Below are 14,671 nucleotides of genomic sequence, written 5' to 3'. Positions count from 1 at the left end.
AAAATAGGATGCTCCATATATAGAGAGTATTTATACACTCTGGGTGTTTTTGGATATGAGTACATAAGCATAGAAACTGGCAGATACGGATTGAAGTTTCTCCTGCCGAGTATCTCAATCTATGTGGTTAGAACTCTTCACTTAGTTTTGAAATTTTACGTGCATTATAGTTCTAAACAAATCTTCCCAATGTGTTATATTTTAATATTTCTCTGTTAACCATAACATCAAATTCGAAAAACAAAAATTAAAAATCTTCCCAATGTGTTATATTTTAATATTTCTCTGTTAACCATAACATCAAATTCGAAAAACAAAAATTATGTTAAGTTCACATGAAAATATTTAAAAATATTTTAGAATATTATGACAGGTTTATATTTCCTCAATTTAATATCCTATTCATGAACTAACCGCTGGTCTGCACAGGCCTGAAGTCTGTATTAATTTCTATGTTCTGTTGCAAATGCTTGACATGAGGATTTCTAATCTGCTTCAGAATTCTCCTTTGCCCTTTCTCTTCTTTTTCGCCTGTCCCTTCCCTCCTTTGCAGCTCCCATACTCTCCAAAGCTAAGCACAGGTTGGAAAAGCACAATAATACACCTGCTGCCTCCCTGTCCCTCCATCTCAAATCCTCAAGCTCCCCCCACAAGGTTGATGCTCAGCTTTATTTGCTTTTGTGCTGTCAGACCATATTGCAGTTGCCGGTCACTACTGGGAGGCAGCTGTGCTTTCATCATGATACTCAGTGTCATGCAGATTCAAAGAAAACTGTGGACTAGTGAGCAGCTTCCTTTACAGTAGGGACACCGGAGCCTGGAGAGTTGAGTTATTCACTGAGGTGGTGCAGTTGGTTTCTGTCTCACAACGAGAATTGAGACCAGAACCCAGGTCTCTAGACTCTTAAATCTAAGTTTCCCTCTACCTCATGGTAATTATATAATGCTTTGAATTTAAAAAAAAAAAAAGTGTTAAACCAAAAACACAGGAAGAGAACTAGATGAAACAGTTTGTTGACTTTATCCAGGACAGTGGAGCCTCAGGGATCTGAAGGAGAACGTAGTGATGTGTATGCAGTGTTGAAAGGGTGGACCTTGGGGTCACTGCTGGGTGGGAGGAGTTGAATGACTGGACACAGAGGATAATGAAGGGCAAGTCCAAGTGGAAGGAGGTGAGGCAGAGTAGTCATCTTCGGAGGATTAAAGGATGGTTGAGTTTATGGTCATGGCAATGAGTTGTTGATGCAAAATGAAGAAGAACTCTATTGGTTACTGGATGGATGATCTCTAGGGTCCCCGAAGTCTCTCAAGATGATGCCAGAAGGACAGGGAGGGACCAAGACATGTGCAGCAGGTATCAACATTCTCAGGGAATGCAGGCTGGTAGCGGGTCCCTGAGAAACGGTGGCGTCAGGGAGACTGGAGGGATGTTTACAGCATTATGTAGATAAGTGCCTATTCTGTGAGATATACTACATTTAAAAATTCTAATGTTCATGTGTTCCAGGGAAAACTGAGGCTGTTATCAAAAACTTCAGTCCCTACTACAGTCGCCAGTATTCTGTGGCTTTCTGCAATCATGTACGCAGTGAAGTGGAACAGCAAAGGGATTTAACATCACAGCTTTTGAAGACCAAGGTAGCCATGGACGTTTGGTTTGCGTAGTTCTCCCACTGAAGAAAACTTTATAGTTCATACTATTTCTGAAATAAACAGTAATTTGAACTGAAGTTTTTAAAAATCTTATCTGAAATCGTTGCATGCTCAAAAAATTCCTTTTGCCTGGAAGTTAGAATGTTTGATTGCTTTTTGATGGTGTAGTCCAAGAAAACTAGCATGATTCCAGTTTTATTATTTTCCCACATTGATGCTTTGGTATCAGGAGTTTTTTTTTTTTTTTTTTTTTTTTACTTGCTGTTCAGTTTAAAAAAAGTCATCATTTCAGTGCCTTGTATTATGAACATTTTTATTTTGGTCATTGATAAAATATGATTTTCTTTTCAAATTCCCTCATTTATTCTTACTCCTTTGCTACATTATAATAGTTAACCACAACCTTCACAAATGTTTATTAGCAGCTACTATGTGCCAGGGCGCATTCCAAGAATTGGGGAATAAGACAAATTCTCTGTCTTCCTGGAGTTTATATTCAAGTGCAGGAGACAGACAATATACAAATGAATAGCAGGTGATATCAGGTAACAGTAAATGCTACAAAGAAAAATAAAGCAAGAGTCTAATTTTAGAGAAGGTAGTTAGGGAAGCCCGGTACAGAGAGGACGTTTGAGCAGAAACTGGAGTGAAATGAGACTAGACTCTGTGAATATCATAGGAAGAGTATTCCAGGCAGATGGAACAGCAAGTGCAAAGGCCCTGTGGCACGGCAGGGAGGCCACTCTGCCGAGAGCACTGTGAGCAAGAGAGAAGGGACAAGGAATGACTGCAAAGAGACAGGTAGGGATCAGATCACGTAGACCTGTAGGCCACCATAAGGGTTTTGATTTTAAGTGTGATGGGAAGTTGTGATGGGACGTCGTTGGAGAGTGACATCATTTTAAGTGACCTTCTGGTCTCTCTGTAGAGAATAGACTGTAGGGAGGGGCATGAGGGGAAACTGGAGATGGGCAAGGAGGCCGCTGTAGCCGTCCTAGAGAAGGGTGATGGTGGATTGGACTAGGATGGCGCTGGTTGTGAGAAGAGGTGTATGGCAGAGCTGACAGAACCTGCTGATGGACTGGGTGTGAGAGAAAAGAGGAAGAAAGAAATTAGCAAGGGCCTTTTGGTTTTTGACCTGAACAAATAAGTGGATGGAGTTGCCTTTCACTCAGAAGGAAGAGTCAGAGGTGAATGAGAATCTGGAGTTCACTTCTGGCCATTTTAAGTTCGAGATGCCTTTTGACTTACACTTGTGGAAATATTGAATAGGCAGTTGGATGTTCAGATCTGGAGCTCAGGAGAGATCAAGGCTGGGGAATAGAAATTTGGGAGTTATTAGCTTATTACTGCTATTAAAGCCACGGGACATGATCAAGGGGAGAGAACATAGAGAAAAGAAGCAGTGCACTGGCCCCTCCAACATTTGGACATCAGAAAAGAGAGAGGGATGCAGCCAAATGGTCTAAGAAGAAACAGCCTGTGGAGTAGGAGAAAAATCAGGAAAGTGAAATGTGCCAGAAGGCAAATAAGGAAGGGTTTTCAAGATGGAATGAGTGATAAATGGGTCAAATACTGTTGAGAGGTAAAATTAACTATTAGATTCAGCAGCAGGGGTACATGGAGAGACCTGATTGTTGTCCCCATAGAACAATGAGTCTCAAAATTTAGGGAGCATGTTAAAAATTCAAATCCTGGCCCTCACACCCAGAAACTCTGATATAGTAAGTCTTGGGTGAGGTTGTGCTTTTAACAAGCTTATCAGTTGATTAAGTGGCCCAAGTTTAAGAAAAGCCGCACACGAGAACTACAAAGTTCAGCTTACACTATGGTTTCAGCCTAATTTACAGGTAAGAGTGAGGTTTTTCTCCTACCTTTAATGAGACAAGATAAGAGACTGCCTCATTATGTCAGGACAGAATATTAAGCACTGGAATTTGGAAGGGAATTTATTTCATCCCTTAGATGATTCTTTAAAAAGATTGGCATTCTGTCTTCTCTGTATGGTTCATGTAAATTTTTGCTTGAAAGTGGAGGAACAAGTTCCTGAAGGCACTATGATTTTTTTTAGTAAAGAGAAAATACATGTAAATTCAGGGATGTGTAAAACACAAAAGGCCCGTTCCTATACTATGAGATAATACAAGAATTGCATAACGAGGCACAATGGGAATTATCCTCAGACACTTAGTAGGAATCTAGTGGAAACTCACCTACCGCACATATACCGCTGAGGTTAATGAGAAATCATCAGCCTTTTGAGAAGTAGAACTAAAAGTCTGCTGGCTTGATGCCTGTTTGTTTTTAACCGAATAGCAAAGATGGTCTCCTTGAGGAGCACAGGGGTGGGTTAAGTGTTTATAGCCTGGGTCCCCATGGTTTCTGGGTCTGGGAAAACCACTGAGCACTGGCTTTTGAGGTGCACCTGAAGGTGTGATAGATAGGGGAAACAGCCTGTTAACTATCCTGGTTTTCAGGAATTAACCTGGAGGCATGTTCGGGGTGTTGGGGTAGATGTCCACAATGCACACCTTCCTGCTTCACTCGCTCTCACCCACAGAGTTTATCAAGCATTTATTAAGTGCCATGTGTATGCAAGGCACAACCTTATTACTATAATTCCTTCTGCCATGTGCTTCTGTTCCTATAGCATGATGGAGGAAATGAAAATCATAAATATATCAAGAAGACAAATATTTGCATTTGGTCAGGAGGAGTAGGAAAAGGAAATTGAGGAGGGAGAAGAGAAAGCAAGAATTTCCCCAGGATCTCAGCTCAAGATAGTTTCCTAAAATATTCCCCAAAATACCATGGATAGACTTAGTGGTAACAAGGTATGTTATTTTTGTTGTGATGATTAATTGTATTCATCTTCTTTAAGCCACCATTGGAGCCTGGAACTGTTTTGTTTGAAGCAGAGCTATCACAGTTTGCTGAAGACATAAAGAAATGGAAGGACAGATACATTGTGGTTAAAAATGATTTTGCTGTAGAGAGCTACGAGAACAGAGAGGTAAGAAAGTTCCTCATTACTACTGGTTCTTGCAATATTCTTAAAACGTTGGCTGGGTTGACTGGTGTGCCCTCTCCTTCGAGATTGATTCATTCACTAAGCATTCACTCATGCAGGTACTTATTTCAGTTAATAGATATTTATTGGATGCCTACTGTATGCCAAGTGTTATACAAAGTTCTGGGTATATAGCAGTCGATCAGACAGATGCTTGCAGTCTAGTGTGCGAGATAGACTTAGAACAAGTGATTGCAAGCGACTGTGAAAACAGAAGGTTGTGCTGAGTGAACAGTGTTTGGGATAGGAGACTTTCCTATGATCATTCAACCTCAAGTTCCTTCTCAGTCACTACCCTGATGAGGGAGCTCTCTGCTCTGTCTCCACGTCTTCCCATGCTTAAGCCTCATGGATGACAGGTGGCTGAGGAGTTATTTAATAAGGTTGTCATTGAATTTTCCTGGGTTCCTAGAAATTCAGAACACTTCGCATATTTTATTCTACTTACACCTATAAAGGTTTTTTTGTTTTTGTTTTTGTTTTTAACTTTTTTTCTGGTTATCATTGTTTTCCTTGTCTGTGAAATGTGGAGAAAACGAGATAATGCATATAAAGTACTTAGCACCTGTGAAGACTTCAGTTTCCATTGATTCCCATTTCTTTCCCCATGTATAGAGGTGATGTGGTATAGGGGAAAGAATATGGGCAGTGGATTTGGAAAACTTAAGTTTAGGTCAAATCGTGCCGCTAACTAGAAGTGAACTCATTGACAAATGACTTATTGTCTCCGGGCCTCAATTAAACTACAAGAGTTAGGTCAAATGATCCCAGTGGTTTCTTCTAGATCTCACACTCTACACATTTTTTTGTGTACATTATCCTGAAGCTCTCTTTTAAATGAACAGTTATTATTTATCAGTTAAAGGTAGTAACACTGTACCAGCCAGCTGCAATAAATAAATAAGTAAATAAAGGTAATAACAGATTCAAAACTCTGCTGTTTTGACTCCAAGCTCAAGAGTAGGCAGGACAACCTCCATAGAGTACTGTGAGCAATACCCCTGATGCTAAACCATTAGCTTCAGGCTGACAGCCCAGTCTGTTTCCTTCCCATTTCTGATGGAAAACAGGAATAAAATACAGTACAAACTTATTCCACAGGCTAGTAGGCAAGGCTCAAGTGCCCTCTTGGGTAAACTTATTCTTTTTAACATTTATTAAGCTAATATTTTCTTTGCTTATTTTTATTAAGCTTTCATTCAACACTTAATTTGCATTCAGAAGCAAATAATCAATACCCTACAAATAATAATGATAACAATGACAAATCACATTATATTTTGTATAGTCCCTTATAATATCCTTTCAGAGAAGCTTGCAGAGAGATAGTGTCTATAATGGTTATCATTATGGGCTTTGCTAAGCATCTACAACTAACAGGGATTTATTGCATGCTATCAAATGGCTAGAAGAGAGATCAAATGTCCACATCACAAAGAAATGATTAAGTTTTGCAATGATGAATATGCTAATTACCCTGATTTGATCATCATATATTGTATACACGTGTTGAAATAACTCTCTACCCCCTAAATATGTATAATCAATACATTTCAATAAAAGACATCTTATGGGCGTTAAATCACACCTTTACCAGTTACTAATTTGTGTCCTTGCCTAAGATATAAATCTCCTTGAGTCTCAGTGTTCTCATCTGTGGACTGGCGAGCACGATCTCTTTGGTGTGGTGGTGGTGTGAGTACTGAAGAAACGAATGTACTGAAGCACTGAACCTGTGGCTAGGCCTGTGGCAGAGCCCAAGACAGAGCAGTTGTTGCTGTGATTACTAATTGGGAGGAAACACTCGTAGAGCTTGTTCTTGGATTTATTGAGGCTTTCACCACATTTGACACTCTCTGAAATCTCATTTTGAATAAAATTTTGGTGTTTTTCTTCTTTCGTCTTTTTTAAGCTTGCTCCCTCAACTTGGAACTTACGCGTTATGCTGCTTTCTTCTCTTTACTCATCATTTTCAGATAAGCCTGTTCAGGTTGTTAAGACATGGTGATTTAATTTGGTAATAACCAAGTATTAAAGGACACATAAAACACTTGGATATTTTTTAAAAGTCCATGCAATTTACCATAATTCCTCAATAATATCCTTTTTTTAAAAAAACTTATACAAGTGTTTTTTTTAAATGTTAGCTAAGAGTTACACATTATGTACCTATACATTGCCTGTTATTTTATTGAGAGTGCAACCTTGGCTGGTAATTAAGCAGGAAAAATGAAGCATTCTTATTTATAATCAGTTCTTGCTTCCTGTATACTTGCACTTGGGCTGGACAGACCTGGGTATAAATCATGGGTTTGTCACCTACTCATCCCTGGGCCATTGGCAAGCTTATTAACCTCTTTGAGCTTTATTTTTCTCATTTGTGAAATGGAGATAGTATGTAATTCATAGTGCTGTTTTGAAGATTAAATGACGTAATGTTTATAAAAGCCAATATTGGGGCCTTTTATAACTAATAACATAATTCAAATTTGAGTCCAGTCTGAATCAAATTGCTTCTAAACTTTCTCAAAATTATACAAGTTTAGATTCTTCTCTGTTGTGTTCTGGATTCCCGATATGCTTAAACAATCCATTAATAGTTCTAATAAATATGAAAAAAAGCTTCTTAGATATCTGAGAGTTTGCTTTGTTTAGGTCTCTTCATGATGTAGAATGTGCTATTGTTGTTCTGATTTTGTTGCCCAGATCAGTATTATTTTAGTTATTCCCAAGAGTTCATTCTACATTTTGGGTCTCACAGTCTCTTGGTTTCAGTTCTCATCTTGCCTTTAGGTTGCTTTTTTCAAAATTTTGCCTTGACTTAAGTCTTCCCATCAGACACACATACTTAAATTTTGTCTTATCTGTGTGTCCTTGCGGGTATATTTGCTTAACAAACTTTTTTGGCAATGCTGTGTGCCTCTTTTATGTTGCTTAAACAGCAGAGCTTCTTGTCTGCCAGCCAGAAATTGTTCTGATGTTATGATTCTACATTTTCATCCTAATCATTTTACTGCAAGACAGCCTCACATCTGAGGGCAAAGCGGTGACGTATTTTATCATGGCAATATTTTAATGTTTTTGATGAAAATCCATGGCAACCATCACTGCAGTGACATGTTCCACAGTCTCATTAGTCATCATACATTGCCCACATCAGTCACCAAGCATTTCGTGTAGTGTTTGTGTGATTGTCACCCTTGTGGTTATTATCAGAATGATTCAGGCATTAACATCTATAATGGTAAATATGGTGCAGAGTATTTAGAAGTTACTGAGGCTGTGTTTTCTTTATTTGAGAACATACCCGCAGTGAATCTCCCTGACATTAAGGACTCTGATTTATCATGTTGTGACGATCACACAAAAGTATTAAAGTACTTCCTTGCAATTAGAAGATATGCAAAACATTTTTTTAATAAATGACTCTAACTCAATGACCTAGTATGGGGATTGCTATCTCTGGATGTATGTGTCCGGGTCTACCTATTTTTAATATTTCTGATATTTTCCAAATATCCAAAAGGGGGAAAACATCATTTATTTATGCCTTTCCTTCCCCAGGCCTATCAGAGAGGAGCTGCTCCTAAAAGTCGAATTCTTCCAGCTGGTGGCAAAGTATTAACCTCAGAAGATGAATATAATGTGATATCTGACAGGCATTTCCCAGACCCTGTTGGTGAGTAGCTGAGCATTCTTTTTCAGGGCAAAATTCTTAAACTTGCTTCGTTTAGCTAGACAAGTGGTTCTCAATGGGGGAGAGGGATTTCACCTTTCAGGGACATTTTGGCAGTGTCTGGAGACATTTCTGGTTGTTAAAATTGGAAGTGGGGTGCTACAGACACTTAGTGAGTAGAGACTAGGGATGCTGCTAGACTTTCTACAACGCACAGGACAACCCCTGACAGTGAAGAATTATCTGGCATAAAATATCAGTAGTGCCAAGGATGACAAACCCTAGGTCAGATACCATTCTCCAAATGGAAGATGTAATTTCTCCAATTTAGGTAAACATTGTACCACTTCTATTATTTCAAATTCTATTTAATAATATATAAGTCAGTTACTGTGTTTCTAGCACATGGAAAATGTGCTGTTGATCAGGAATCTTGAAGCTTTTGGAATAAGGGGCAGGCTTTGACAGTACCACATAAAGCAGCAGAAATAAACAGGTAGGGCCCAGCTCGTGAAATGTACAGTACCATCTTTCAGTAAGCAAGCCTGGACCTGTCAGGGAATATTATTATTTTAATTTTAAGTATAATATTCTAAATTAAAGAAAACCTTTTAATAAGCATTACAGTGACTTATAGCTCCAGTTTTTAAAATGATTGCATTAATTCACCTATCTATAAATAAAGCTGAATGTTGCCATGGAACGAACATTGAACTAAGAATTGAGAGACTGGATTTTTATCTTATCGAATGTTTTGTCAAATGTTTTACCTTAGCAGGCTGCTGAACCTCTCTGGTTTCTGTTTCTTCAACTTTAAAACAGGGCTTTGAACTTGAAAATCTAGAAGGATCTTTCCAGCTCTGACATTCTTTGATTTTCATTCATTCCACTTTTTTCATATAGAGAAAGTGATGGATAATATGTAGACCCAATAGGGCAATTCGTAAAGATTCATGAACTGTGGATAATGTAATATTTCCATCTGGCTTTGTGTAAATCACCCTGCACAGTAATTACTTAGTTTCTTGAAGAGAACCCTGGTTTTTATTAACAGACCTAACCATTTCATTAAAATTTATGGATAAAATATAATCCTTTTATCAATTGTTATTTTGGTGAAGAACGCTTAGCATAGTGTTTTTAACAGCATGATTATAGGATTAGTACATGGACCATAAATCTAGATTAACAAATTATTACTGAGTAATTCAGGCTAAAACAGCACTTTATGCACACTATACATATTATTATATTTTTCTTTCAACATCTTATATGCCAGCTTGGCTGTGGAGCTGTAGCTAGAAATGGGAATACCAACTTGCTGATTCCTCAGATTCTTGCTAGAACTTTCCACTGAAATCAGTCGGAACAGACAATATATTTATTAACTTATTGATGAAATCATATTGGAAGGAATGAGAAGGAATAAAAACAAGGCCTGTGTGACTAATCCAGTTGGCCCAGGGCTTCACATTGGGGCATTTCAATGATTTTTTTTTATTGTATGGTGTGGCCTTCTGAGTTATAAAAGTAGAATATTCTATAGTAGATCGTTTGTGATATCCTTGTAACTCAGCTCAGAAAAAATGCAGAGTGATGGCATCTAGAAAATTGTAAAAGGTTAAGTGACAGATAACTAGAGGCTAATAGGAGTGAATCTTGTGGGGCTTTCTGAAGCTTTTAAATGCAAAGGGTAAATATTGCTTTCATTTGTACAAAATTGTGATGTTCTTGGAAAAGGCAGGAAGAATTGTTTTACAAAACCACATTCATCAGGAAGATGCACTATGATGCTATTTCTAATGGAAAGAATAAAGGCACAATAAAGACGAGAGGGATTAACCTTGCTTGAGAAAAAGCAGTAGAGGCTTATGAATAAATGTTTTTTTCTTCAGAACATTTTTTACAGAATGTTCTGCTAAGATGATATATGAAAAATGCTCCCCTGTTTTGCTAAAGTGATTCACTCATTTGGCATTTTATTAGTTAGAATCTGGTTTGCTGCCCACAACAAAAAAACTCAAATTAAGTACATAAGGTTTTGTTATCTCGCTAAAAATATTTGGATATTAGTCCAGGGTTGGTGTGGTAGGTTCATAAATTTCTCAGGGATGCAGGCTCTTTCTAGCTTTCTCCCCCTTTATTGGTGGGTTGTGGTGCCTTATTTGTGGAGTTCGGGATGGCTGCGGCAGCTCAAGCCCTGGGTTTCTCATTCTAGACAGCAGGAAGGTCCCTGCGGAGCAGGAGGCCCAGCTGCCTGCTGCAGTGAGACGGGGGATCTGGCTGAGGTCTGCAGGAGGAGCCTGAGCTCCCATTTTCCCCACCCAGTGAAAACATCTCACAGCACTTTCCATGCCTGGGCCTGCCCCAGAGAGTTACCTCCGTGGCCTGAAATAACTATTTGAAGTAAAAGATATATGTTTTAAAATGTATCTGCGTTTTCAACATTTCTTTAGCCTCCAGCGAGAAGGAGAATGCTCAGCCCTTTGTGGTCCTGCCAAAGGAGTTCCCTGTGTACCTGTGGCAGCCGTTTCTCAGGCACGGCTACTTCTGCTTCCACGAGGCTGCTGACCAGAAGAAGTTCAGCGCCGTCCTGAGTGACTGCATCAGACATCTAAATCATGGTATGACACGGCTTCCCTCTCGTCCCCCAGCTGGGCCGCTTTCTCTGAGCTGTCCTGGTCAGTCTTCTGTCTGAATGATTCTTAGAAAGAGCCGCATGTGTGGAGCTGTTATCTGATGGCAAGTGTAGGCATGTGTTGGGCCGCTCTGTGTTTATTCATGCATACTATTTTGCATATAACTCATCCTCCTTTTTCCTGATGATTTTTATCCAAATGCTAACAAGGAGGTGCCAATTGTCCCCAGTAAAATCCTAGTCTTTATGACATTTCTGGTGTATTTCCACTTTAATTTGTGAGTATGAGTTGCTCACTTAAGATCAGTGGTACAGTTCATTTGTAATCTAATATTTGTTTCCTAATCAGTCGTTCTCAAAACTTTAGGGTCCATAAGAATTTCCAGGAGAACTTAATTAAAACACAAATGCTTGGGCCGTGCCCTCAGCTGTTCTGATTCACTGGGTGTACGGTGGGGATTTTGTTTTTCTAACAAACCACCAAGTGATACTACTGATCTGGTCCACGGTCCACACTTGGAGTGGCGTTGCTCCAGACTACTCTGCCTCTAGGTATGGGTTTAATCAATATTACATCTATAATAACAGAGACTCTTCATTCCGATGTGATGTTTTTGATATATTGATGGGAATGCTAGTTTTTCTGAACTCCACAAGGCCTTCAGTTATAGATAACTGAACTCTTTGTTCTTTGGGAGTTGGAAAGGCAGCCAGTCAAATATTACTGAGGGCTTACTCTGTGCCCACCTCTGTATAGGTGTTAGCAACAGAGTAATGAAGCATGCCAATCCTCTCTCTAGGGGTCTAAGTTCAAACAGGGAGGAGGGACAAACACACCCACAGATTCTAATTTCATAGTTATCAAACTGATGTGTTGAAGAGTAACTAGAGGCTACTGCCTAGTGAAGAAGGGAGTACAGTACTTTAAGCCTGTGAGGAGTGGCCTCTTTGAACAGGTGACATTTGAGTTAAGACTTCTCATCCATGTGCCTTTATTTCCTAATGTGGCTATTTTTACTGTACACTGACTTTAAAGTTTGGAGGTTTCCTTGAAAATGTCAGTTCCGTACAGTGAGTCACTAGGGATGCACCTCAGCCAGGTCTTGGTTTTAGCTCATGTGTCAATTGGAGGCTAATGGAAAAAAATGATGCACTGTTTTGCTATAGCAACTCTGAGTAACGTTCATCATAATATTGTCTCATAACTAGTTAGGGACTTTATAAAAGTGATACCCTTATTAATATCTTGCCTTGTGGTTTTGATGTCTGCTCCATCTAGCTCATTTTAAATACATTTATACCTCTGTCTTGGTCTAGTATGAACACGTAGTTGGCACCAAACATGAGAACTATGAAGTTTCCCTGAGCAGAGAATGCTGTCTGCCCAGCCAAGTGGGAGTTGCTGGGTTCCCTCTTCCATGTACATAATAGGAATTTCTCTGCGGAGTCTTTGGATGTTGTGTAGACTGCATTTAGACTCCATTTATGGAAGATTTCAGTTGATTCAAAATCCAGCTCTGCTCCCAAGTATGTTATCAAAGTCAGTCACTGAGATAATGAGGTCAAATATATTACCCTGGTTCTGTGTCACAGTCCTCTGTCCAGAAACTGTTTTTCCCTCACCAAGGCTTTATGCAGACTTCATTTGACACAACTTCCAGTAGCTCTAGTCAGAGCCAGAGGCTGTCATAACATTGTAGGGAACAGACTCTCATGGGTCTTTCCCTTCTTGCCTCTTTTTCTGTTTTTTTTTTTTTGCAGCACAGTGCACCACCTCTCTTTACTGTATCACTTTTACTCTCCCAGTCTTTCCCTGTCATTCGTTGTATGATCTTGAATAAGCCACTAAGAGGTTTTCACAAGCTGCCAGTTAACCATTTCCCCCCCATACTTACCAGAAGAGTTTAGAAATAGTTGTCAAGTTAGGGTAGTGATAAGGGCCAGACCCCTGAGGGGCTGCTGGGGCCTGCTGTCTCCCCTCGCACCCACCCATCAGCAGAGGGAGGGCTGTCAGTCTGCTGTGGCCCTGGCTTCACTGGCTCTCAGACCGCCAGGCATCTCTGTTGAGAACTGTGTCCCAGACATTCTAGCTGCTGATGTGGGGCCACTGTTGATCCCACTTGAGGTTCCCGGATACATCCCCTGGTGGTCAAATGCTGCTACAACCCACCCCACTTGCCCAGGAGTGTTGGGTCGGAATTGTCTAGGCGTCCGTGTCCATTCTTTCTTTTTTTTTTTAAATTTTTTTTAAAAAATTTTTTATTTTTATCCGTGTCCGTTCTTTCTGAATCAGGAGCCACTTCTCCTGCTCGACATTATGGGTTGGGTGTGTCTTCTATTTAATCCTGACAAAGGGCTGATTATACCCTGTTCTTGGACGATAAGGCTACCTCCTGAGGTAGGCAGGGGCAAGTAGAGAGCACTATGCTTCTCCCTCCTTCAAGGAAAGGAGCGGCCTTCAGGTGCCTCAAATAATACTTACACACCTAAGGAGCATAAAGGGGCATGTGTGTGTGCGTGTGTGTTTTGGTTTGGCTTAGTTTTGTCACCTCTTCATTGAGCAGATGTATATATATATATCAAGCCCATTGTATGACACGTGCCTCAAGCAGCTGCTGTCCTCTGTCCCTTTTGGAATCATCCTGAAACCCCTTGTCCCTGATCAGCAAAGGCCAGGGTTGTGCTGACACAAAATGAGACTTACATAAAACCAAGATGTTCTGAGACAGTCCTCTTGTCTAAAATTCAAGTCCAAGTCTTCAGAATTTTAGTTTGTACAATATGGTCATCGTAGTTATAGGGATATAGTTAAAACTCCTGACAAATATTACGGGGCTCAACACATGCAATATGGAATAATGCTCATTATCAATGACAGTCTGTTGTTCCAGCTCAGGATAATCATTCCTCGGCATGTGAATTTGAAGGAAGGGGAAAAAGTATCCCTGGCAGGAGGAATAGGCTGTATGAGGCCCAGGAAGTGAGAGAGCATGGATCATTAAAGGAACTGAAAGAATTTTGTGTGACTGGTGCTTCGAGAGGAGAAAGGAGCCAAGTGAGAATGAGGAGTTGGGCAGGATCCAGGCTATAAGGGGCTTTGTGATGCATATTAAGAATATGGATTTTATTCTTACAGCAAGGGGAAACCGTGAAGGGGTTTTAGGTAGATAAGTGACCTGATTAGGTATTCACTTTAGAAAGGTCACAGTGGCTGCAGTGTGGGCAGTGGAGGGGAGGGTAGCGTGCTAGGATGCAGGAGGCCACACAGGAAGCTCTGGCAAGCAGCAGATGGTGGTAGCCTGCACCAGAGAGGGGTGCAGGAGTGCGTGAAGGAATTTGTCAATATAAAGCCATTGTGCCCAGCCTAAAGATTTGGGGAACAGAGAGTTGGATGTTACAGGGCAGTTATCACTGGTGATTCTGGAAAGGAGGTAGAATAATGGCAAAGTTCTGTTCAACAGTTCTGTGCTAGCTTGAAGGACAGCCAGGACTGCCACTAAACAAATGCCAATGTTCACATCATCTTGCACACTAAGGAAGAGAAGACAGTAGAAGCACGAGGGCACATAGGATGAAAAAATAGTGTAAAGGAAGAGTCCAGAGGATTTTGACAAGAAGACCACAATGATATAAA

General features: G+C 40.0%; 1 protein-coding gene across 1 annotated transcript in view; it reads left to right on the top strand.

The window, feature by feature from the left end:
• NIBAN1 (niban apoptosis regulator 1) overlaps nucleotides 1-14,671 on the top strand; it is a 146,814-nt gene that overhangs the window by 55,859 nt on the left and 76,284 nt on the right. Inside the window, exons 2-5 of the mRNA XM_063105976.1 lie at nucleotides 1,508-1,638; nucleotides 4,535-4,666; nucleotides 8,288-8,402; nucleotides 10,856-11,023. Of these exons, the coding sequence (XP_062962046.1) occupies nucleotides 1,508-1,638; nucleotides 4,535-4,666; nucleotides 8,288-8,402; nucleotides 10,856-11,023 (546 nt within the window). The remainder of the gene's footprint in view (nucleotides 1-1,507; nucleotides 1,639-4,534; nucleotides 4,667-8,287; nucleotides 8,403-10,855; nucleotides 11,024-14,671) is intronic.

The sequence above is a fragment of the Cynocephalus volans genome, chromosome 8 (assembly GCF_027409185.1).
Source record: "Cynocephalus volans isolate mCynVol1 chromosome 8, mCynVol1.pri, whole genome shotgun sequence".
NCBI classification, from domain to species: Eukaryota; Metazoa; Chordata; class Mammalia; order Dermoptera; family Cynocephalidae; genus Cynocephalus; species Cynocephalus volans.
The sequence above is the reverse complement of the archived record's forward strand: the minus strand, read 5'-3'. Positions and strand labels throughout refer to the sequence as shown.